General features: G+C 65.2%; 2 protein-coding genes across 2 annotated transcripts in view; both read right to left on the reverse strand.

Annotated features, from left to right (window-relative positions):
- Window positions 1–2,054: 2,054 nt before the first annotated feature.
- On the reverse strand, window positions 2,055–10,532 carry ARHGAP27 (Rho GTPase activating protein 27). The gene is made up of 15 exons (XM_026047362.1): window positions 10,050–10,532; window positions 6,187–6,636; window positions 5,897–6,094; window positions 5,707–5,817; window positions 5,567–5,634; window positions 5,392–5,479; window positions 4,860–4,964; window positions 4,454–4,552; window positions 4,277–4,364; window positions 3,926–4,054; window positions 3,744–3,842; window positions 3,579–3,656; window positions 2,808–2,942; window positions 2,329–2,434; window positions 2,055–2,252 (listed from the first exon to the last, which is right to left on the reverse strand). The coding sequence occupies exons 1-15, from the start codon at window positions 10,530–10,532 to the stop codon at window positions 2,075–2,077; spliced, it is 2,415 nt and encodes an 804-aa protein (XP_025903147.1). The 3' UTR covers window positions 2,055–2,074.
- Window positions 10,533–12,740: 2,208 nt separating this feature from the next.
- PLEKHM1 (pleckstrin homology and RUN domain containing M1) overlaps window positions 12,741–21,974 on the reverse strand; it is an 18,074-nt gene continuing 8,840 nt past the window's right edge. Inside the window, exons 5-12 of the mRNA XM_026047351.1 lie at window positions 20,599–20,659; window positions 19,890–20,124; window positions 18,615–19,520; window positions 16,634–16,779; window positions 16,154–16,347; window positions 15,575–15,638; window positions 15,193–15,350; window positions 12,741–12,932 (exon numbers count right to left, since the gene is read on the reverse strand). Of these exons, the coding sequence (XP_025903136.1) occupies window positions 12,803–12,932; window positions 15,193–15,350; window positions 15,575–15,638; window positions 16,154–16,347; window positions 16,634–16,779; window positions 18,615–19,520; window positions 19,890–20,124; window positions 20,599–20,659 (1,894 nt within the window). The 3' untranslated portion in view covers window positions 12,741–12,802. The remainder of the gene's footprint in view (window positions 12,933–15,192; window positions 15,351–15,574; window positions 15,639–16,153; window positions 16,348–16,633; window positions 16,780–18,614; window positions 19,521–19,889; window positions 20,125–20,598; window positions 20,660–21,974) is intronic.

Below are 21,974 nucleotides of genomic sequence, written 5' to 3' on the forward strand. Positions count from 1 at the left end.
GGCTCCGGTGTCCCCGCTGTGCCCCAGAGTGTCCCGGGTCCCCAAAGTGTCCTCAAGTGTCCCAGGTTCCCAAAGTGTCCTCGTCGGGGCTCACGGTGTCACCACTGCACCACGAAGTGGCCCTGCTGTGGCCCAAGGCATCTTTGTTGTGCGCCCAATAGTCCCCCTGCGGCCCAAAGCACCCGCCCGTGTCCCCAAGGGGCCCGGCTGCATCCTGAAGGGTCCCTTCGTGTCCCAAAGAGGTCCCGCTGCGGCGGCCCAAAGTCTTTTCCTTGTGTCTCAAGGAAACAGTTCCAATGTGTCCCCTTGTGTCCAAAGGCACCTCTTGTGTGTCACAGCACCTGTGCTGTGTCCCAAAGTGTCCCAGGCCTCCCAAAGTGTCCCCTGGTGCCACTGCTGAGTCCCAGGGTGTCCCGCTGAGCATCYGCTCATGTCCCAAAGCATCCCAGCTGCAGCCTGAAGTGTCCCCATCATGTCCAGAACTGTTCCCGCTGAGTCCCAAACCACCCTGTTGGAGACTAAATTGTCCCCCTYGTGCCCTAGAGCATCTCCCTTGTGCCATCTTGTCACCTCCCAAGGCGTTGCCACCTTGTCCCTGCAGTGTCCCTGTGYGGCCTGGCAGCCACATTCCCCAGTGTCCCCATCAGGATCCAAGGCACCCCACCGTCTCCCAAACCATTCTGAAAGGCCCATGTTGTGCCTTTCATGCTCCCCGCTGTCCCCGTTGTGTCCCCAACCATCCTCATTGTGTCCCCAACCACCCCCATCCTGCCCCAGCAGGCGCCCTGGGGGCAGCTGTGATCCAGCCTCCCTGCTTGACAGAAGCGGCTCCGGGGACGCAGGGACGTCGGGGGCCCCGTGCGCCCCCAGCTTCGCCCTCTGCCCCCCGGCTCTGGTCACAGCTCCAGCCACGGCTCTGGCCACAGAAGCAGCATTTCTGCCGCCGGGTGGTGCCCGCGGCCGGCGTGGCCGCCTGATCCCGGCCCTCTTCCTCCCRCTCCCAAAGCCCGCCGTGCTCCGGCCCCTGGCGTTGCAGCCGGGATTAGCTGCGGCGGGGGGAGATGGAGGGCGTCCCTGATGCCGCTCAGGCGCTGGGCCCACAAGAAAACACCCCGTTCACCCACCTAGGAATATACTCTTTATTCAGCAGAAGTCACAGCGGGTCCTGCCAGGCGCTGCCTCCGGCCATGGGCACAGCTTGATGTCCCCAGGCTCTCTGCCACCTCCGGCTGCCCAAGGGCGATCCTTGCTGCACAACATGGCTGGTTTTTGTCCAATATGCCAGGCTGCCACCTCTCTGCCACCCTGCGGTGTCCCCAGAGCCCCTGGAGTGACGTTTCTGGYGCTGCGCTGACCTTGCCAGCCCTCCCATGAAGCGGCACAGCGGCACAGTGCCACCAACCATGCAGGGGACAAGGACCAGCAGCCCCCCGGGCAAAACATCCTGCTGGAGGGGGASGTGGTGGGGACAATGGGGATGTGGGAGGACGACGAAAGTCAAACTGTTGCTGTGGACAAGGAAACGGGGAGCGGAGAGGGGGAGCAGGGAAGAGCATCACAGCGGGACACACTCCTCTCCATGGTCCTCGGCATGCAGTGGGCTCAGGGCTGCACTGAAGGGAGTCTCACCCTTGTGGGGCTCATCCTGGTGGTGGGAACAGCCTTGGGGGGCTGGGATGGTGGGGACGGGACTCTCCACATCCCGACGTGCCCATGGCAGCTCAACCCCCTCAGCAGGAGCTACTCGCTCCTCTGGGGATGATTCCCTGAGAGCAGCAGCCCCGCTGGGGATGAGCAGCAGAGGACAGCGATGGACGAGGGTGGCACCTTCACGTGGCACCGGTGGCACTCGAACTGTGTCCTGGATTCCCGTGGCAGCCAATGGCCTGGAATCAGCCAGGCCCTCGTGCTCCGGTGCTGCCTGTTCCTTGAGCCGGCGCTGGACACCACCATGGTCTGTAGTCCGARGACAGGCCAGCCTTATGCCACGCAGCTGTGAGAGTCCTGCCCCTGCCCTTCTGCCCCATCGTGTCCCTGCCTCTGCGCCCGTCCCTGGGCACCCCAGCACCCGGGCTTAGCCGTCCGGGAAGATGTAGCTGTATTGGTTCAAGATGTGCTCCACTATCTGGTTCTGGAAGACCATGTGCATGGCCATGTTGCCCTCCTCGCTGGCCGGCCGCAGCAACGTGGGGCCGAACACRATGGCAACGCTCTGCACCGACATCCGGTTCTCCTCCTTGTACTCGATCACCCTGCGGGGAGAAGCGGGGCGTCACGGTGCCGTCGTCGCCCCCGCTGCCCTTGGTCTGCCGCCGCGAGCGGCCTCACCTGCAGAGGTGCTGGAACAGGACCCTCATGGTGTCGTGGTTGGCGGGCGGCAGGGAACACACCAGGTCGCGCACGCAGCGGCTGCGCCACGTCGGCTCCTGCATCTCTGCAGGGAAGCGCAGGCAGGACGCGCTGGGGTGCCGGCTCCGTCCCGCCGAGCTGGGAGCCCCTCAGCGCCGGGGGAGCCTCCCCGGGGCCCTGGGAGCGCGGCGGGGACCCGCTCACACGCCGGGGTGCCTCTCATCTGGCCCCATCCYCTGCCCTGTGCTTGGCCAGGCAGCAGGACCCCATGGCCGGCGGGGATGTCCCTTCCCTCCAGCCTTGTCCAGCATGGACCCCGGGACGATGTCATGGAGGAAACCATCCCCATGGGGTCACCCCTGGCTCTAGACCAGGGGGAAGCAGTCTGTGGGGTGACAAGTGATGGAAATGGGCAGGGGAGCATCAGCGCCGAGGCTCGACCTGTCCKCCAGCCTTACTGATGGCAGCGATGAACTTGTCGAAGTGGGTGAAGGGGAAGAGCGGCTCCGGCAGCTCGCGGAAGAAGAGCTTCAGGGCGCCCGTCACCACGTGGACGTCCTCCCACCGCCCGTCATCCAGGTCGAGGTGCTCGTCTGYGGGGACAGGACCCAGCGCTCGCGGGCTGTGCTGCCCACCCGGGCAGCGTGGCAGAGCTGCACGGACGTCCCCCCTCTTCCCAGTCGGTTCTCGGAGGACACACGGATGGCTGAGACACTTCGGGACTGCCCCTTGGCTCTCCTGCTGCTCCATATGGCTCCGTGCTCCCAAACATGGGGCAAAACCAAGGAGAAGGGCAAGCCGAGCTCCACGTGTGCTCCCAAACCCCCTCCCATCTGGGGACATCTGCTCAGCAGCTCCCTGCTGTGACGCAGCTCCCTTTAACAAGACCAGACCTGGACAAGCCAGGGATTGTGGAGGTTTCCCAGGGGACAGGAGATCTCCTCTCCTCTCCTCTCCTCTCCTCTCCTCTCCTCTCCTCTCCTCTCCTCTTTCCCCCTCCAAGCTGGAGCTCATGCATGAGGCCCTCAGAGACCCTCAGCTTTACATTTACACCATAATTCCACCATGGATTTTTCCATCTGGGATTTTCCTGCTGCAGGAGGAGATGCACTACAAGCTTCAAGGTGCCACCAGCCTGCTTAGCGCTCGACTCCCCATATGGAGACGAGAAGAACCCGTGGAAGATACTTGAGGGGGTGGAAGGGAAGCCAGGCCACCCCAGGTCCTACCGTGGTCCACTTTGTAGCGCAGTTTCTGGATCGTGGCCAGGTTGCCGCTGACTCGGTACAGCCCGTCTATGTCCAAGCCTGGCAGAGGCGGAAGGAAGAGGCCCGTTAGGCACAGCCCGGTGCTCGCCGGGCTCTGCCCATCCTGAGGCCCATCCGCGACGCTACCTCTCCTCTCCACCGTCCGGATGCACTGCAGCACGAAGCGGGGCACCGTGCTCCGCTCCCGCTCGCACAGCGCTTGCAAGGAGCAGCCGAACACCTGGTCTGCAGAACAACAGGCGGAGGAGAGGTGTGAGCGCGGAGCRGGCAGGACGCCGGGAAGCGGTGGGATGGGAAGGGGCGCCCACCTTTGATGTAGCCCCGCTCCCTCAGTGACTGCAGCGTGGGCCGGCGCTGCAGGAACTTGCGCAGCTTGCTGCGCACTTTGCTGGAGTCGCTCTCGCCGTCACCACCGCCAGTTGCCTGCCCAGATGCTGCTGGGGATAGGGGAGAGGTCAGGAGACCCCCAAAACGGGACTGGGGACGGGGATGGGGGCCGGGAGCTGGTGTGGGGGAGCAAGGGGGACGCCAGAGACGTCGCTGCGTGGCCTGGCATGGACGCGGCACCTCTGCCGTCCCCCCATCCGTGCAGGGGACGTGTCCTGCTCTGCCGGTGACCCACACGTCCCGCGGCCGGCACGGAGGAGCCACCCSCTCACCTAAAGTCCTCTTCTCCTCAAAGAGTTTCTCCCTGGACCCAAATTCAGCCTCGTTTTCCACGTCATCTTCCGGAGGGAAGTCTGTGCTCTGCAAAGGGGCAGGGTGAGCGGCGGGTGCCCGTGGCGAGGGCGGCGGGTCCCGTGGAAGGGGAGGGTGCCGCGCAGCGCCGTGCTCACCAGCCGCGCGATGCTGTCCACGATGGCCCTCTGCCACGTGACGATGATCTGCTCCGAGTCGTGCTGCATGAGGAACTCGGAGCCGTCCCGCGTCCTCAGCTAGGAGCGCAGCGGGTGGCGCTCAGGGCCCGGCCACGGCACCGCTCGGCCTCCCCAGCCCCAACACGGCGCAAGGCGGCTGGAGCTGGCCCCACTCCCGGGCGCTGACGGATCCTGTCCCTATCCCTCCTCCCACCTTCAGCATCTCCCCTGGCCCTGCCCTCACGTGAGGTAGTGGCCAGGTGATGGCTGAGAACGGTGCACAGCTCATTGCGCTAATGACCCCAGCTTTTCTCGGGCCTCATCCTCTTGTGGTTTTTGCTCCCCTTTGCTGCTGTGACACGGACCAGAGGAGGACTGGACTCACCTCCAGGACGTTCCTCTTGCTGGATTTGTCCCTGCCGGCCCAGGTAACGGTGGCCCCTCGCAGCTCCACCGTGTGCTCCGGCGTGGTCAGGGTGGCAGGGTGTCTCTGTGGGGACCCAAGGGGCCGTGGCACCAGCGGAGCCAGGACACAGGGCACGTGACCACATTGGGGGTCCATCCCCCCGAGGCTCCCCAGGGCTCCTGCATGGGGCTGGGGAGCGGCGGCAGGTCCTGCGGGCGCTGTGCCCGCGCTCTGCACTGCGGGGACGGCGCTGTGCCCTCCTCCCCAGGGCTTTCCGCTGGCCGCCCTCCCTTCCCCTTGCAGCCTGCACCGCGGCCTGTCGCAAGACGGTGTCTGCGCGAGGCTGCGGGCGCCGCCGGCAGCTTCTGCATTCGGGCCCCGCTGGCGGGTTTGGGCTGGGGAGGCCGGGGGGATGGCGGGGGAAGAGTCAATGCAGCCGGTGTCGGGAGCATCGTCCCTGCAAGAGCAGTGGGGGTGCCCAGCGCGGCGGCGGGCGCCGCCGCACACTCACCAAGGCGCCGGCGGACGAGTGCTTGGAGTCCTTGAAGAAGGTCAGGATCCCCCCTTCGAGGACGGTCCAGGATGAGCTCCAGTTCTTCCTGGGCATGAGATGTGGCGGGGACGGGTCAGCGCGGGCGGCTCTTGGCCAGGCCGGGGCCGGGCGCTGCCGCTGCACGGTCRCTTACCGTAAGCGCTTCCCCCTGTCCGCCGTCTTGGTGCGGTTCAGCACRCCGGCCTTCTCCAGGCTTTTACACTGCAAGGGAAAGCCCTGCRGGGTTGGATCCCTGGCGGCTCCGGGCACGCGGGGTCCCGGGCAGCTCCTCACCTGCTCCTCCCTGGGCCCAGGTGACAGGCGGCCGTGCCAGGCGCCCGCAACGCCGCCGCCGTCCTGGCTGGAACCGCTGCTGGCCCTGTCGTGGYGGCCGCGCACGGGCACCTGCGAGGGGACGCGGCGCGTGATGCCAACAGCACCGGCCTGGTGGGTACCAGCCCTGCCCGCGGCTGCTCGCACCTACCGTGGGCGCGGTGTCGTGCCCGGTGCAGAACACGGCGGCCTCGGCCCCGCACCAGCCAGCCGGCTCGGCATTGCGCATTGGCAGTGCGTACGGCGGGGCACCGCGCTCGTACGAGCCCGCAGGCCAGCACTCATCGTCGGCGTACGCGTCCAGCTCATCCGGAGACAGCTCGGGATAGTCCGTCTCCGGCGTGGGCGGCTGCGGATGGGCGAGGGGCTGATGGTGGCGCCGCGCGCCGGGACCCCCGGGCCACCACGCGGCCCCGCGCGCCGCCCGCGCGCCCTGCTCACCCGCTGCTCGGCCGCGCCGTGCTGCGCCACCCCCGCCGACATGTCCGGGCAGCTGCCGGCGGCGCCCGGATCGGGGGGGTCCCACGACGTCTCACCTGTTACCGAATTATAGAAAAAAGCCTGTCCGCTGGCTTCATCCACGTAGCGGCCCCACGCGGCGGCRGCCTCGGCGCGGCGGGCGGGCGACGAGGCGGGCGAGGCGCCGGGACTCACTCCGTCTTCGGCCTCCTCTTCGGGGCACTCCCAGCGGCTGGCGCCCGTGAGCGGGTTGTAATAAAACACGCGGCCGCTGCTGCTGTCCACGTGGGCTTCCCAGGCGGGCGCGGGGCCTGGCGCGGCCCGGCTGGCGGCCGCCGCCGCTTCCTCTCGCAGCTCCGCGATGTTGAGGTAGACGGGCTCGGGCGGCTGCGCGGGCGGCTGCGCGGGCGGCTGCTCGGGCTCCTTGCGTGTCTGCGGAGGGACGGCCCGCACCTCAGCGCCCGGCTGCGCCGCAGGGCCCGTCCTGGCACCCCGGCCCCGTCAGCGCCGTGCCCGGCGGCCTCCCCGCTGCGTCCCAACMCCGCCGCTCTGGGCCCGGCCTCGACGCCAAAATGGTGGCCGCCGGGGGCCGGGGGCCGCCCCGCTTGCATGGCCATGGCGCGGGGTGTCTTCATGTGCTCCAGGCTGCCTCCCGCCCGCCACGGCCCTGGTGGCACCCGCGGGTCGCAGCCGCGGTGACGGCCCCGGTGGCACCTCCGCAAAGGGCAGCGCCAGCGTCAACACGGGAGCCGGCCCCGGCGGGGCGCGCGGCGCCGCCATGCAGAGCTCCTCCCCGCRCGGGACGCTGCGACCTGCCGGCAGCCCCGGCGTGGCCCTGCCACCTTTGGTCGCCTCCTGCTTTTACTGCCTTCCCGGAGCGGCAGGGACAAAGTTTGCTCGTCCTGCCCGTGTGCCCACAGCATCGGCTGTGCTGCCCCTTGGCCACGGTGCCCACCGGGGAGCACCGGGCACCGCGGGGTACCACAGAGCAGGAGCCAGGGCGAGAGGCTGCCCATGTCCTGGACACATGGGACAGAGCGAGGGGGGCACCTTCCCGGTGGCACCTGGCCCTGGCCACAGGGACCCTGCGCTGCCCCCCGCGCGGCTCCCCGGCACCTCCCCGTCCTGGTGGCATCTTCGGCCGTTTCCCCTCGGGAAACCACAAGCCGAAAGGCGCTCCCGTCCCCTGTGGCCGCTCGGGGAGGTGTTTTGGGGCCTGGCGATGCTGCTAGTGGCCCCTGGGGAACAAACCACCTGCCCTTGGGCTTCCTCAGGGCGCGCGGCAGGAAGCGGGGACGGATCTGCCACCTCCCTTGCACCCGTCCCCGGGCTCCCTACCTTGCCCATGGCGAGCAGCCGGGACACCCTGGCCTTGGAGCGCAGCAGCGCGCCGGCCGCCCGGTCGCCCATGTCGGCGGGCGCGGGGCCTGGGGCCGCTGCGGCGCCGCGCGGCTCCCGGCGGGACGCGCCGGCGGACGCAGAAATGAGAAGCTGCCCCGCTCCGGGGCGCCTCGCGCGCTTCCTGTTGGGGTTTTTGGGGCGGAAGAGTTGCCTTGGAGACCCGAGGTGCGAGCGATGGGCTCGCTGGCGGTTTGACGCCTCCCGCCGGCTCCGGTGGCACCGCAGGTTCCTGCCAGCGGCAGCGGGGGCCCCAGGAGACGCTGTTCCTTGGGGACGTGCCCGGGGTGTTTGCAAAAGGGAAGGTTTTTGCCCCGGGGCAGCCTGGAGCTGCGCGGACCTGCGGGAGAGGCCAGGCGGGGGCCAGGCCATCGTGGCGGCCGCTGCCCTGGCCCTGCCGCTGCCCCGCGGGGATGCTGTCCCCCCGYGGTGCTGGGGACCCCGTGGCGGGGGTTTCTTGGGCCACGTTTTCTCAGCACAAACAGGCGCAGCCTGGGGATGGGGGCCAGGGCTGTGAGTGCTGAGCTCTGTGCGCGCAGYGGCACCRAAGCCTGAAACGGGGCCGGTTTCAAGGTCCTGCTGGCTGCTTCGGGGTCCCGTCAGTCCCGAGGAGACGGGCAAACCCAGCCCAAGCTCGAGCAATTCCCCCGGGCATTAAATCCTCCTTCAAAGCAAATCTCCAGCCCTGGAGGGCTGCAGAACCAGCAGGAGCCTCTTGCCGGGCGAGCGGCAGCTGGCACTTGCTGAAGCGACAAGGTGGCAGAAGCGCCCGCATGGGGTGGGTGCCTCTGCGCCCCATGGGCTTGGGCAGCGGCCGCGGGGCCGCCGTGGGGATGGGATAATTGGGACCTTGCCCCGCTTGCCGGAGAGGAGCAGGGCAGCAGCCTCCCTGACCGGCTCGCGAAACATCCCTGCTCCGCTCCCGGAGGCGCCAGCGCCTCCAGGCCCTGGGTACAGCCGCTGTCCCAGGGGACACCCACGGCTCCTCCCTGAGAGCTTTTGTCCACCCTTGACAACTCCCAGCCCTCSCTGCCGGCTGTTCCCGCTCCCGGGACGGGCCAGCAGCGCAGGGCATGGGARCCACCGGCCTTGGTGGCATCACTGAGTCATGAAGAGGGCACCGAGTTGCACCTGGTGGTGGGAGCATTGACGGGGCTCCCCTTCCTCTGCCAGCCCCCGGGCATCACGGCCCGCAAGCCACCGGCGGTTGCACGACGGCCCCGCGGTCCCTATGAGGCGCCTTGGCCTGGCTCTGGCTTCCGCCTCTGACCCTCGGACACCCCGGACACGTACGGAGGTGGGTGCCAGCCCGCGTGCCCAGGGCAGGTGCCCATGCTTTCCGCATGGCCTCGCGCCGCATTTCCTCTCTCCCTGCTTTTCTGGGAGCTGCGTTTCTGCTCTCGAGGCCGTAGGCAGAAGCGAAGCTYGAAACGGGAAGGGCGAGCGGCCCGGGCGCTGCGTGCCCGTGCGGGGCTCTGCCCAGAGCCGCCGGGGACTGTAAAATCGCTCCGGTCCCAGGGGCACCGGGAGGGACAGGTCCTGCGGGTGGGGACGTGGGGCACACGACAGGCCCTGAGGGGCCGCAGGGCACCCACGGAAGCCACCGGTGACACCCCCGTCGTCCTCCCTGCGCCGGGGGCCACCCAGGAGCTGCGGGGAGTGCYGGGTGCTACTTACTGCCCTGGGGCGAGCGGCGGCCGGGGGGCGCGGGCTCGGGACGCCCCGGCTGGCGGGCGGGCGGACAGGGCTCCGGGCGGGCACCGGGCGCCCCAAGGCCGGGCAGGTGAAGCCGCCCGCCCGCGGGGAGGAGTCGGTGCCTTTAACCCCTTTCTGCCCTGGCTGCCGCGCTGCTCGGGGCTGCGCCCGCCYGCGAGCGGACGGGTCCTGGAGGGATCTGCGTGGTGGAGCCAGCGCCTGAGCTTTGCCCCTCGGCATTTCCCGGGGGAAACCCCCTTCCAGGGTGCAAAGCRCCCGGGTTTGGGCTGCCGTGGATGGGACACACAGGGGGCTTTGCAAAGAGCGCACCGCTGCGTCCGGCGGCATTTTGGCAGCGATGCTCAAGCAGAGCAAAGCCTGGGAACCCTTGGCTCTTTTCCCTTTTTTTTTTTTTTTAAGATAAAAAAAGAGAATTGAAAGTGTTTGCTGGGGATGGAGACAGCCGCGGTGCAGCTGGACAGGCTGCTGGGGCTGGCGCGGTGCCAGAGGCCATTGACCCCTGTGGAGGCCGTGGGTGGCCGGGGACGCCGAGGCCGGGCCCGGGGCAGAGCCGGCGCTGTCAGCGCCCGGCGGGCGCTTTGGCAGATCAGCTCTGGCCCGCGGGGCCGGCCGGGCACCAAGCCCTGGCAGCACCAGCGCTGGCTGCAGAGCCCGGGCTGGTGCCAGAGGGACCCAAGGGCCCCGGTGTCCCGCGTGTTGCCACGGTCAGGCGGGATGGGGACGTTACCTACCTGAGCCTCCCGGCCAGGCCCCAGTGTGTCCTCGTCAGCGGCRCAGGTGGATTTGGAGCAGCCCTCGTGGGCCACCCGCGCCCCTGGGGACCGCGCTGGCCTGTCACGATGGGGGCTGCCACTCTGCAGCGGCGCCCCGAAGGAGCTCAGYGCTGGCGGCGGGGCCCTTGCGGGYGCTGCGGCCTCGGCGGTGTGGACGAACCGGTACTCGTAGGCYGGCGGCCCCTCGGCGGCGGTGGCGGGTGGCTGGTGCAGGGGCGCCGGCGCGGCCATGGGGGGCAGCTCCTTGACGTACTGGGCCGGGATGTAGAAGGGCCGGGCATCCCCGCTGCGCCGGACGTGCCACCAGTGGTCGTTGGTGCGTCTCAGCAGCACGTAGCGCTCGTTGGGCTTGATGGAGACCAGCGTGCCGTCCTTGGCCCGGTACTCGAAGCCGTACTCCACCAGCACGTGCACGGCCTCGGGCGGCCCCGCCGCCGCCATGGCCGTCCTCCTGCAAGACGCAGCGACGGYGGCTGCTGAATCCCRCYGGGGGCAGCCCCTGCCCACCATGGCCCGCGCGACGGGGGCCGCTCGGGGCCCTCCTGGGCTCCAGGAGCCGGTGGCGTTGGGAGGGTCTCGCCCAGCCCCGCTGGCTGCAGCGGGAGGCTGCGGCGGAGCGGAGCTGACAGCAGCTCTGCCTCCCGGGGAAGGGRACGTGGGGACGGAGCGGGGCTGGGCCGGAGGGGCCGGCAGCCTCCCAAGCCCAGAGCCTGTGACTCTGCGACTTGGGGTGGGCAGGAGGTGACCGCGGCGCCGCGTCCCTGGCGTCCCCTGGGCCACCAGGCACCAGCTCCGCACGAGCGGATCCACGGGAAGGGCCCTGGGGGCCGGGATGGCTCCCCGAGCTCCGCGGCGCCCGCCCGGCCTCAAACGTCCCCAGCGGAGCCCCCGGGCCGGCCCCGCATGGACACCCCTGTCCCGTGGCAGCCGCTGCCGCGGACCCCACTCCAGCCCCGCTCCGGCGCCTACCTGCAGAGCGCGGAGCGGCGGGCGCCAGCGGGGCCCTCCCGGGCGCGCGGCCTCGCAGCGGCACCGGCGCCGCCCGAGCCTGCGCGCGGGCCCGCGGCCCGTCCCGACTTGCCTGCCGGCCGCCAACGAAGCCGGAGCCGCCGGTTCCTGCCGAGCGCTTCGCGGTCCCCCCGGCTCCGCAGCCGGCGCTGCCAGGTGAGGGCCGAGCGTCACGGCGGGCGCGGGGCCTCGGCGGGTGCTGCCGGCGGGCGCGGGACGCCCGGCATCGCCGCCCACGGCGCCCGCGACTGAAGGGCTCGGTCGGGCCCGGCCTATTTCCTCTCCGGGAGGCGGCTGGCAGCTCCAGGAAGGAACCGGAGCGAGGGAAAGGGGCTGCTTCGCCGGAGGAAGTCGCTTCCCGCCTCCGGCAGCGCCTCTGGGTGGGGGCCGCGAAGGGAAGCGCCGGCGCCGGAGAGCGCTGTGTTCGGCTGGGACACGGCCCCTCCGACGTCCCCCTCCACCCCAGGGCTCCTCTTTGGGGCCGCGGTGGGAGGAATCGGATCCTGGCAGAGGCTCCTGCYGCTGGAAGGGCCGGGCCTGGGGGCAACACCCGAATCCGGAGCCGCCGGCCTTGGCCTTGGCGCCCGGGGGCAGAAGCCCCGGGGTTCCCGCTGCTTCCTGCCCTGCCAGGGCCGGGCGGCACCAACCCCGTCCCCCTCCAGCGCCAGCCCCACGGAGGCCATCCCAGACATGCGGGTGTCCCCCGGACTGAGGCTGGGGAGCCTCGGCCCTCGGGCCCTTCTGCCAAGCCTCAAGGCCTGCCCTTGGCTCTAAGCCTGGAGCCCTTCAATGGCGCCCACCGCAGAGAAGGAAGGAAACCCAGGGGACAGCTGCGCTCCCTGTTCAATAAACTTTAATCATTTCTGTAATCAGGGTGAAAGGAAAATAAAATTTCTTTCTGGCCTCACAAGTGGCCAAGAGTTAAAATCAGCAGCCAGGCAGGGGCAGAGCGGCCGGTTCTCCCCTCTCTTCACGAATCCCACGGGCTGCGGGCGGGTTCTCCGAGGGAAAGAGCCGGCGGAGGCGACGCTCTGCAGCCGCTGCCGMGGCCTCCCCGCCTGCAGGCCGGCGGTGGCCGCGCTGCTGAAGGCACGAGTTCCCCGCGGCGCCCCCTCCCCAAGCCCGTGCTGCTCGAGCCATGGGCGGCCGCTGCTGCTTTCCCCCAAGCGAGTTTTGTGCAAAATCCCATGTAAAAAAAATATTTTTTTCTTTTTTTTTTTCGCCCCTCCAGTACCGAATGGCCTATAAAACTAGAGCTTCAATCAACATCAGTTGCCCGCCACCCTTGATTTGATACCCGGCCTATTTACACCCCGGAAACGTGCTGCGTTTCCCCCGCGGGGCAGAGCGCCGCCGAGGGAGGCCCCGGAGGAGGGAGGCTGTCAGCARGCAGGGGTGGGAGCAGCCGCGGGCAGCAGCGGGTTTGGGAGCGCCGGGAACGTCGCCTTGCGAGGCGCTGGGCGGGAGCGCTCCAGCCCCGCTTGCCCAGCCGTGGGAGCGGGGACGGCCCTGCGAGTGCAGCGGCAGCACCAGCACCTCCGGCATCCCCCGAGCACCCCTGGCCTTGCAGCCTTGCACAAGGGCCCTGTGGGAGGCGCCCGGGGCGACGGGACCCGGCTATGCCCCGCGGCAGGACGACCCCGCCATCCTCGCGCTCCTCCTTGCAGGGAAGCACAGCGTGGCGCTCCAGTGGCTCCCGGGYGCTAGAGATGCGGCTCCCCGCCGACGTCGGCCTCCAGTTTCCGCTGGTAGCGCTGCCGGCGCTCGCAGCGCGGGCAGGACTTGGCGCTGGCCTGGCACTCCCGGTGGAAGACGGTTTTGCACCGGCTGCACCTACGAGAAACGAGGCAAACGCCCGGGCTGTTGGCAAGGCCGGGCAAACCGGAGGCAGCCCCAGCGACACTTCCTCGGCCCCGCTCCCTCCCAGTCGCCCCTGAGCAGGAACCGGCCGTGAAATAAACAGCACCCAGTCAAGCGGCGGCTGCGCCTGCAGCGCCGAGCGGAGCGGCAGCAGGTCGGGGAGCGCCCAGGGAGCGGGCAGTGCGCGGCGCCCCTCGGGAACGCGGCTCTCGCGAACCCCGTGCCGGGCGCTGCCAAGGCCRGCGCTGCCTTCCCGGGTGACTCAGGGCAGGGGTGTCCGCAGCCGCAATGCCACCCTGCGCAGACACCCTGCTCCGCGCGGGGCGTTCACTGCTCCGCGCAGCAAACAGAGGCAAAGGGCGCGCTGGGCGCTGCCCTGCACCCGTCCTGCGCCGCCGCCTACCTCCCCTTGCAGRAAGCAGCCAGACGCTGCCAGGCCGCGTGCCAGGGGCTTGGTAGGGCTTTAAAGGCCCCAAAACACACGCAGCTCGTGCCTCACATAACCCAAGGTGTTAAAGGACAAAGGGGGGGCGAATTTGATGCAAAAGACATGAGACTTCAACTGTGGTTTTGGAAGTGACAGCAGGGCCGCCTGGGTGCTCGGGGAGAGGGGAAACACRGAGCGAGCAAAGGAAAGCAGAGCAAGGCAAGTAGGCGAGAGATGATTGAAACCTAGTTCCAGCTTGAAAGATCCTGGGTTAGATCCTGCCTCTGCTCCTGCCAGGMGAGTGCACAGCTGCCGTTTCGCAGCGTACAGGAGCTGCCACGAGTAAAGATATGGATGGACAGGGAGGTGCCCGGCACCGTTCACCTGCCCAGCGGAGCCTTTGGGATGCAACTGCAGCCCCTCAGCGGAGGAGGGTTTGGCTTTCAGTGAAATTGAGGTTTCACCCTGTGCTGCTGCCAAAGGGAAGCGACTCCAGCCGCCAGCTGCGGCGCAAACGCTCTCAGGAAGCGGCCACCGCTGGTGTGAAAACGAAAACGTCACTCGCCCGGCCGGGTTATTGTTAGGAGCCGTTTCAGACGCATCCTCCCGCAGGTTGCAGCGTGACCCCAGCAGCTGCGGGGACGGGCGCAGCAGAGGGGCAGGAAGCCGGGCGCTGCGGGGCGAGGGTGCCCCGCGAGCTGCGCTCTGGCTGCGCAGCCCCGCTCAGCCTGCGAGCGGGAAGAGGGTGGCCGCAGAGCGGGGACACGAGACCCGCACCCTGCACCCTGCACAGCACAGCCTCACGCGCCTGCCCGGGGCAGCTCGCCCTTCCCAGGGCCCAGCAGCTCTGGATTCTGCCACTTGGGTTTAGGACCTGSCAGCTCAAAGCAAAACCATGCAGAGTACATCACTGTCTGAGGCAGGAAAAGGTTTGTAATTGATTCTGAATGGGCCATCASTGAATAACCTGAAGGCCATGAATCTCTTCTCACCTACAGCAGCAGTGTCTGGGACCAAGCAGGAAGGATTTGATACTTATTTCTTTAGGAAACATAAAATTGTATCTGCAGGAATAAACACAACCTATTCTGACATGTATGGCCGGGTTCAAAACCTGCTCAGCTGCTGGACCTCATGCCATCCAGCAGCAGCGAGCTCCACAGGCAAAAACTCATGAAAACACATTATTCTCCTTTGGATTCACTTATGTCCCTGCCCAGCTCCTGCAGCCTCTCTCGTCTYGAGCAGGGAATGGTCCTGGTCTCCAAGCTCGTCTGTACTGCTCCTGGCAGCTCCTTTCTGCCCTGGCACCCAGCACCCGTGAACCTTTGGCAGGCTAGCAGTGAGGTCAGTGGAAGCAAAACAGACGCCGCTATCGATCTGCAAAGCCTCTCTGCCCTCCTCTTTTCCACCACGCACTTGGTTATAGCTTGGGTTTGCTATTTTTGCCCTTCCTCTTGCCCTAAACGTGCCTTTTTTCTGRGTTCAGATAAGCTTTGAGTCACAGAAGGCACCTGGTTACTGTGTAAGTGTGGTCAGGCCTTGGCCTCAAAGCTCTCAGGAGAGGAAACGTCAGCGGGCACACAACCGTTTCTATTAACAGTGGCCAGCGAGCACTGGTCACCTTGTGGGCACCTGCAGGTGCTGGCTAGAAAGCAGAGAGCCCCCTCTGAGCATCTCAGAGGGACCAAGGGGACAATCCAGATGCCCGTGAAAAGCCAGTCACAGGCCAGACGTGAGGCCATCACCTAAGACACGACCGTGAGAGATCTCACTACAGTGAGACCCGATGGAAACGACACTCACCTGATGGTCGTGTCAAACTCGAAGGGAAAAATGATGGCGCTGCGGTTACAGATCTGGCAGATAAAGCCTCTCTGGGTGCACAGGTCGCAGTTGTAGACGTGATGGGAAGCAAACTGGATCGAAGACTGCAGGAACGTCTCAAACACRCCCTCGGCTATCTGCAGAGCAGGGACACGCCACATGTTAGCAACGGGGACTGCCTCCGTCCCGCCTTGCACTCTGCTGCTGCTCACACGGGAAACGTCCGTGTTTCACCCGCCACGTGAGGGTGAGACGCACGTCCAAGCGCAGCCCCAAACCCCAYGTGTCTGCTTTGGGGCTTAGCGTCTCAACTGGGCACCAGAGAGGCTGATCAACCTCTGCAGCAATGCAAAGCTCTCACCTGCCTTAAATCACTGACGCTGTATTTGTGGGGACACTCCAAGAGGTAGTTCCTGTGGTCAAGCCTTCAAACAAGCACAGAAAAGAACAGATTAGGTGATTTCCACGACATCCTCAATAGCCTCAGAGTAAGAAAGAGCCCAGGCAATGCGGCCTCTGCGGAAAGTTCCTGCAAGCCTCATTTTACATTGTGCAACAGATCCCAAATCCTGCCATTGAAAACGTGCGAGAGCATTTCAAAGGGGAAAGAAAACACAGCTATTTTCCCAGGTGTTTCCTGTCCAGCGAGAGGCCTCCTTGGTTCAGGAAGGTGTTTCCTTAGTCACATCTCAACGTGCCAAGGCAGCAAGCAGATGGATAACTCCTTACGGCAGATGACACGGAGCTCAAAAACAACCCACACCCTGACAGCACCGCTCCCCGATCAAGGGAAAAGCAACAGGGAAGAGGCCCATGGACCAGGGACACCATCAGCGGCGCTGGTTGTYCCCCCGGCTGCTTCAACTTCCCCAAACACAGAGCAGCAGCCACGACAAAGCCACGTGAAAGTGGGAGAAGAGACTGAGCGACAGGACCTCACCGCTTGCTGAGCTCCTTCAGGGCCCCGCTGCGACACATGACGAGATAATCCCCGAGCAGCTTCAGCTGCTCCCTGCTCCGGCAGATTCGCCTCATCCTCTCCACGTGCTCGTAGAGGCTCTCGTTCACCAGCTTCAGGTTGATGAGCGGCTGGTTACGGATCTGGGTCAGGAACTGCAGAGCCTGCCGGCAAACCTGCAGCACAGAGAGAGGCCACCCGTGCGCTGCACGGTGCTCCGCGCCCAGGAAGCCTGGAGAGGGAAGCACCGGGGAGGAGGAAACCCTGCGGAGAGCGAGGGACCTCCGGAAGGTCTTGGCTGCAACCCTAACCCTCGAACACGGGGCGAGTCCCAGATGCCCTTCCCGCAGCCGACCGCCCTGCTCGGGGCAGCTTGTTGGCTGCCCGCCGCCCTCGCCAGGGCCGTGCCACCACAAGCGGGGCCCTCGCCCTGCCCCCCGGGCACCCCCAGCACAGACTCACCCCTCGCTTCACCAGATCCCAGTTGTGGATGAGGCGTGACGGAATCACCGTCTCCTCGTCCTGGTGGCAGCTGTCGCAGTAGTAGAGGCCGGAGAACGCGCAGAGCTTGGGCTTCGCGAAGGAGAAGCCGATCTGCCTGGAGCAGCCTGGAGGGAGCAGGGATGAACGGTGAGAGGGGACCGGGGCTGCCCCAAGCCCCATTCCCGCTGCTGCAGCATGGGGGGGCACCAAAGCCCTCAGCAACAGGGTGAGAAACTTTTGATCAGCTAAAGCAAGAGCCTGTGCTTGGCAAACCCTCCAGTTCTGCTCACACCGCGCGCAGGAGAAGAACAGAGGCAACGCTGCTGAGACGGGAACCCAGCTTGCAGTTAAAGGTGGTGCTTGCAGACAGAATCAGACAGGACCAACCCGCAGGCCCCCATCACAGAGCATCTACAGCCCCAGGTGCCTTGGGTCTGAGCCCCCCAGCCCTTCCCCACCTGCGAGGGGCTGTGACACAGACCACGACTGTCCCACAGGAGCCACCTCACATGCTCTTCACAAAGAGGGAGCCTCGTCCCGAATCCACCATGTATTTCCTGATCAAACACTTCAGTATAAATTTCCTTTCCCAAAGTAAACTGTGGAAACACCACAGTGGTCTGGCGAAGATCCTAAAGCCTTCCTGGTGGCTCCRCCAGCTCTGCCAGGAACTTTGTTCAGCCTCTTTTGCCTTCACTCGGCCCTTCTCTCTCTCACACTGCAGGCTGCCAAAAACACCCCAGGATCCTCCCGTGCAAGCGCTGAGCTCGGGGCGAGCGCAGCAAAGCCGCCTTTACCCGAGGCGCCGTGTAGCGCAAGCGAACGCATCTCGTCTGGGCTCATGAAGACCTGGAAACTTTTTTTGTGCTATTTTTATCGGCTTCACTTCTCTAAAATAACCGACAGAATAAGCGAATCTCTGATTTCCGCCCGCTGCGGCCTCAGGCTGCATTTGCCTCGCGCAGAGCGCGTTTCAGTCATTCACATTTGGGGGTAGCTGCAATTTGGGCCTTAGCAAAACCCCCAGAGCTCCGGGGCTGCTATTTAAGCAGTTGCTGTAGATGTCGCTTTTCTGCTTTGCCCTCAGATCCCCGATTTCTTCCCGTCTGTCACCTGGACACAGGAAGCCGCTGCGGGCCCAGGGCCCCTGCTCAGGGGGAACCCAAAAGCTGCCGCCGGCCTCGGCAAAGGGCAGAGAGGAGCCCAGAGGAACCTCCCCCCGGCACCGGGCAGGCGCAGTCTGGCTTTGCAGCTTGCAAGATTCCACCTCTTGCAGCTTGCTGCTTCCATCTATTGGTGGGACAGGGCCTGGAGCGAGCTGAAGGTGAAGGACGACAGCAAAGCCAAAACCAGGCTGATGGAAAATGGACAGAAATTCAGAAGAGCTGCTGGAAACCCGGGAGGGTGCAAGAAGCATACCAGGAGCAGGAGAGAAACCTAAGTGCAGTTAACTTAAAAAGGGAACAAATGACGACCGCCCATGGAGGTTAGGGAGTGTTATCCTATTAAGCCAATGCTATTATACCCTATTAATTACCCCAGTGTTCCCACTAGTGGGAGTGAAGTTTTCTCCAAAGCAGCTCGTCCCGCCCGTGGCCACGCTGAGCCCTGCGTCGCGCTCCCTTCCATCTCACCTGCTCTTGCCCTCGGCTGCACTTACCCACACACGGTGGCCATGAAACGTCCAGCAAAAGTGTCACGGGCCCCTCGGCCACACCGGGGCACCTAAGGCTGCCTTAGAGCCCAGCCGTGCCACTGTGCAAAGCACGAGCCTCAAACAGGAGCCGGACCCGGAGGCTGCTGCGGGGCGGAGGGCGGGGGACTCCGCTGCAGCGCACGGGATGCTCCCTGACTCCGGGCATCTCCGTAACGTCGATGTTACCTCATTAGCCTTAATGAACAAAACATTAACCTCCAGGGCCGAGCTGGGCTTCGTGCATTTGCCCAAGGCAACACGTACCTGCACAGATGAAGCTCTGCGAGTCCAGGCCCTTCTCCACGGGGATGGCCACCAGGTACTGCAACAAGAAGCCGTTTTCCTTCACGATGTTTTTCAGGAGGATCTGAGAGTTGCCATCCAAGCTGCCCGCTAGGGTCAGCGCCTCYTCCGCGGTCTCCAGGTAGGACATGAGCACGGTCCGGACCAGCCTCCTCCACGCCGCCGCCTCTTCCGCGTTCTGGGCTTGCAGCTTCAGGACGGCTTTGGAGGTTATGACCTTGAAAAAGGCAGGTCCCCCAAGGCTCGTGTCTGGAAGGATATCCTGGATTGTCTCTATACCATAACTGTTACTTAAAATTTTCTCCTTGTTCCTCACTTTAAAGCACTTCAAAGTTTCTAATGACAGGGAAAAAATAAAAGGGGCCCACGTTCTATCTACATCCACATAAAGAACAGATTCTTTTATTGCATCGAGTTCTGGTTCATGAGCTGAGGTCCAGTCCAGGCTGTTTCCAGGCACGTCGTGGTGGAGGAGAGAGGCTGAGTCGCTGGCTCCAGGCTGGCCTTCGCCGCCGTCTGCTGGATACTCTAGCGTTTCCCACTCCTCCTCCTCCAGCTGCGGCCGGCACTTGTGCAACGCCTCACGGATCCTGTCCAACCAGTCCTCGGCCTCGTCTCGGGAAGGCGCTCGCAGGTAGAGCCTTYTCCCCAGGAACACCAGCTCGAAGCGGCCGTCGGAGTGCGTCAGGGCCAGCGACTCGCACCGCAGCAGGGAGTAGCTCTCCACGCAGATCCGGTCCTCGTGGTCCAGGAAGAGCCGCAGCTCCAGCGGCGACAGCTCGCAGGAGAACTCCTTCCATATGCCCATGGCTCCTCTGCGCTCCAGGCTGCCCAGCTTGAGGAGCCCTCGGAAGGGGTTGGAAAGACCTTTGGGAAGAGCAGAGGTCGCAGTGTAACCAAAGGSGAAAAGGGAGCGGGCAGCCGGCGGCACCGCAGGCGCTCAGGCTGAGAGCCGGGAACGGGAGGGAGGGCGCCACAGAAACCTGTCCCATCAGGCAGATGGGGCCACTGGGAAGAGAGGCGCCCAGGGCCTCCACCCTCCCCTTGAARCGCTTCCCACCAAAGCTAACGCAGGCCCGGGAACGCCGGGAGCCYCAGGCAATCGGCTGCTGCTGCCTCYGGTGATGCCCTCYGCTCCGCAGCCGCCGCTTCCCAAAGAGCGGGGACCCATGGGGCAGGTAGCACCCGCAGGAGGGGCGCCGGGCTCATGTACCCGTGTGCCGCCGGTGCACGTACCCGTCTGCCGCCGGTGCACCACRCTGAAGCCCTTGGGCCCCGCTGCGCGCGGCAGCGCCAGGCGCCCGGCCTCCGCGGAGGGCAGCGCCGGCCGCTCCAAGTGCAGGGCGCTGATGAGCCCCGTGCTGGCGGCCGCTGCTTCCCCGGGCAGCGCGAAGCCGTTGAGGTGCGTCGTGCCCTCTCCCGGCGAGGGCCTGTGGATATCCTCTTCCGAGATCCAGCTCTTTCTCTTCTGCTAGGAAGAAACCCGACATCAAGCTCAGGGCCTTATTCCTCGGACACACCTGGCCGCAGGGCCCCCTTCCCGGGAACAACCCCCACATGGAAGCACGTGGATTTGGGCCGCTCGGGCTCCCAGGGTAAATCACATCTCCGTGCGTCAATGCGGGCTCCCTGCGGCTGACCACACACGTGCCTCGTGCTGGGAGGTCATCGCCACCCCAGCCMTCCTCCCCATGTGGAGCAGACACCAAACGCTCCGATAAAGAAACCTGGAAGCAGAAGGTGTTTGCAGCTGGCAAAACCCACCAGGCTCTCGCTGAGCCCTAGAGAGCTCCAAGGAAAAGATCTGCCCAACGTCCTGCCCGTAAAGTCACTGCTTGGTTCCCCTCTCCAGGCAAATCGCGTTCTGACCATGTTAAAACACAGTCAAGGGCAATGTGGGTGTCCTTTAGCTGCCACCACAGGGCCAAACGCACTCATGGCATACACTGCAAAGAACTGGYGTGGCTTCAGGTCCAAAAATATATCTATTAATTGGTTCCTTCTCGCTAAAATCATAGAACAGCTYAGAAAAAGGAGCCTGTTCCTTGCAATGTCTTTGCTCCCCAAGAAACGGCAGGAGCAAAATCCGACCGTGTTCAGGGTGGCTGCCAAACGGAGCAGCTGCCCTTTCCAGGGCTGTCCCACCAGGGACAACCACTCCATTCCCTCTCCTGCTTTCAGAGCGCCCTTTACTGTGACCCAAACTCCACGAGAGCAGGAGCGTCGCTGCCAGCCCTCCAGCRGGAAGCGTGATTCCCAAGCGATTCCCAAAGCAGAGGAAGCCTCTGTTTACTCTCGCACATAGGAATGCAGGTCGCTCCATGAGTCACGCCAAAGCAGGAGGGAATTTCCTGTTGACACCCTATGTTATACATAAGATTAGTCAAACTGGTCCAATGCCAYGGAAGCAGGATAACTGGGAGGGAGCCAAAAGAAGTACGGAGCAAAGAGCGAAGCTGTTGAGGYGGGTACCAAGGATGCGCTGGACTCGCCAGGGTGGGAAGAGGAGTGGGTCACAAGGCAGAGTCAGGCAGASGACAGGGCTGCTCAAAGCGAGTTTCCTGGAAGCAAAGCGAGAGAATGTCCCGCTCTGCAGGCAGCGACGGGTGAAACTCCCCGCAGGCCGCGCTCACCTAAGCACCCGTGAACGCCGACCTGCCTTGCGGCCACGTGTGTCTCAGGCATTTTTCTTTCTGAAGAAAACCTGTTTTGTTTGTCCTGTGCAGTCAATGTTTTTACCTCCTGTCGCCCGGGTCATTAGCCAAGCAGAGTCTCGTYCCTGGCTCGTGTCAGTCTCCAGTCTGCGGCTGTTTTGTCGGCTCATGCAGAGCCTGCAGTCAGATTCGTGTGAGRGCTCATCACCCATCATTAACAAAGCAGAGCAGCTGCTCGTGACGAGGAYGGCGCAGGGAATGAGCTGCCACAAGGACTCTCAAAGTTTTGGAATTCCTCTTGCCAGGGAATCTTTCCTTAGGCCCGATTTGTGCCAGGCTGGTGGCACAGACACAGCTCCCGGGGCTCAAGGAGGTGTGTATGGAGCACGCAGCACTTGCCATCACTATTTTGTCATGAATTTTACGCACCATTTGCACCCAAATGCTTCATGGGAGGCTCCAGGCAACCCAGAAGATGAGCGGTGAGAGAACCCAGCGCCTCCTCACCATTGGCCCCCAGTTTTACCTTCCTTTCCCATCGCACCTCCCGCGGAGCAAGCCCAAAGCCAAGGACACGCAGGAAGAGAGCGGAATCACCTACCGGGCAACCCGATGCCGGGCACAGGAGGAAACCGGCTGGGGGGCTGCGGGCTGGGGGGCTGCCGTC

This window comes from Nothoprocta perdicaria, unplaced genomic scaffold (assembly GCF_003342845.1).
Source record: "Nothoprocta perdicaria isolate Ctin4 unplaced genomic scaffold, notPer1 scaffold_496, whole genome shotgun sequence".
Lineage (NCBI taxonomy): Eukaryota > Metazoa > Chordata > Aves > Tinamiformes > Tinamidae > Nothoprocta > Nothoprocta perdicaria.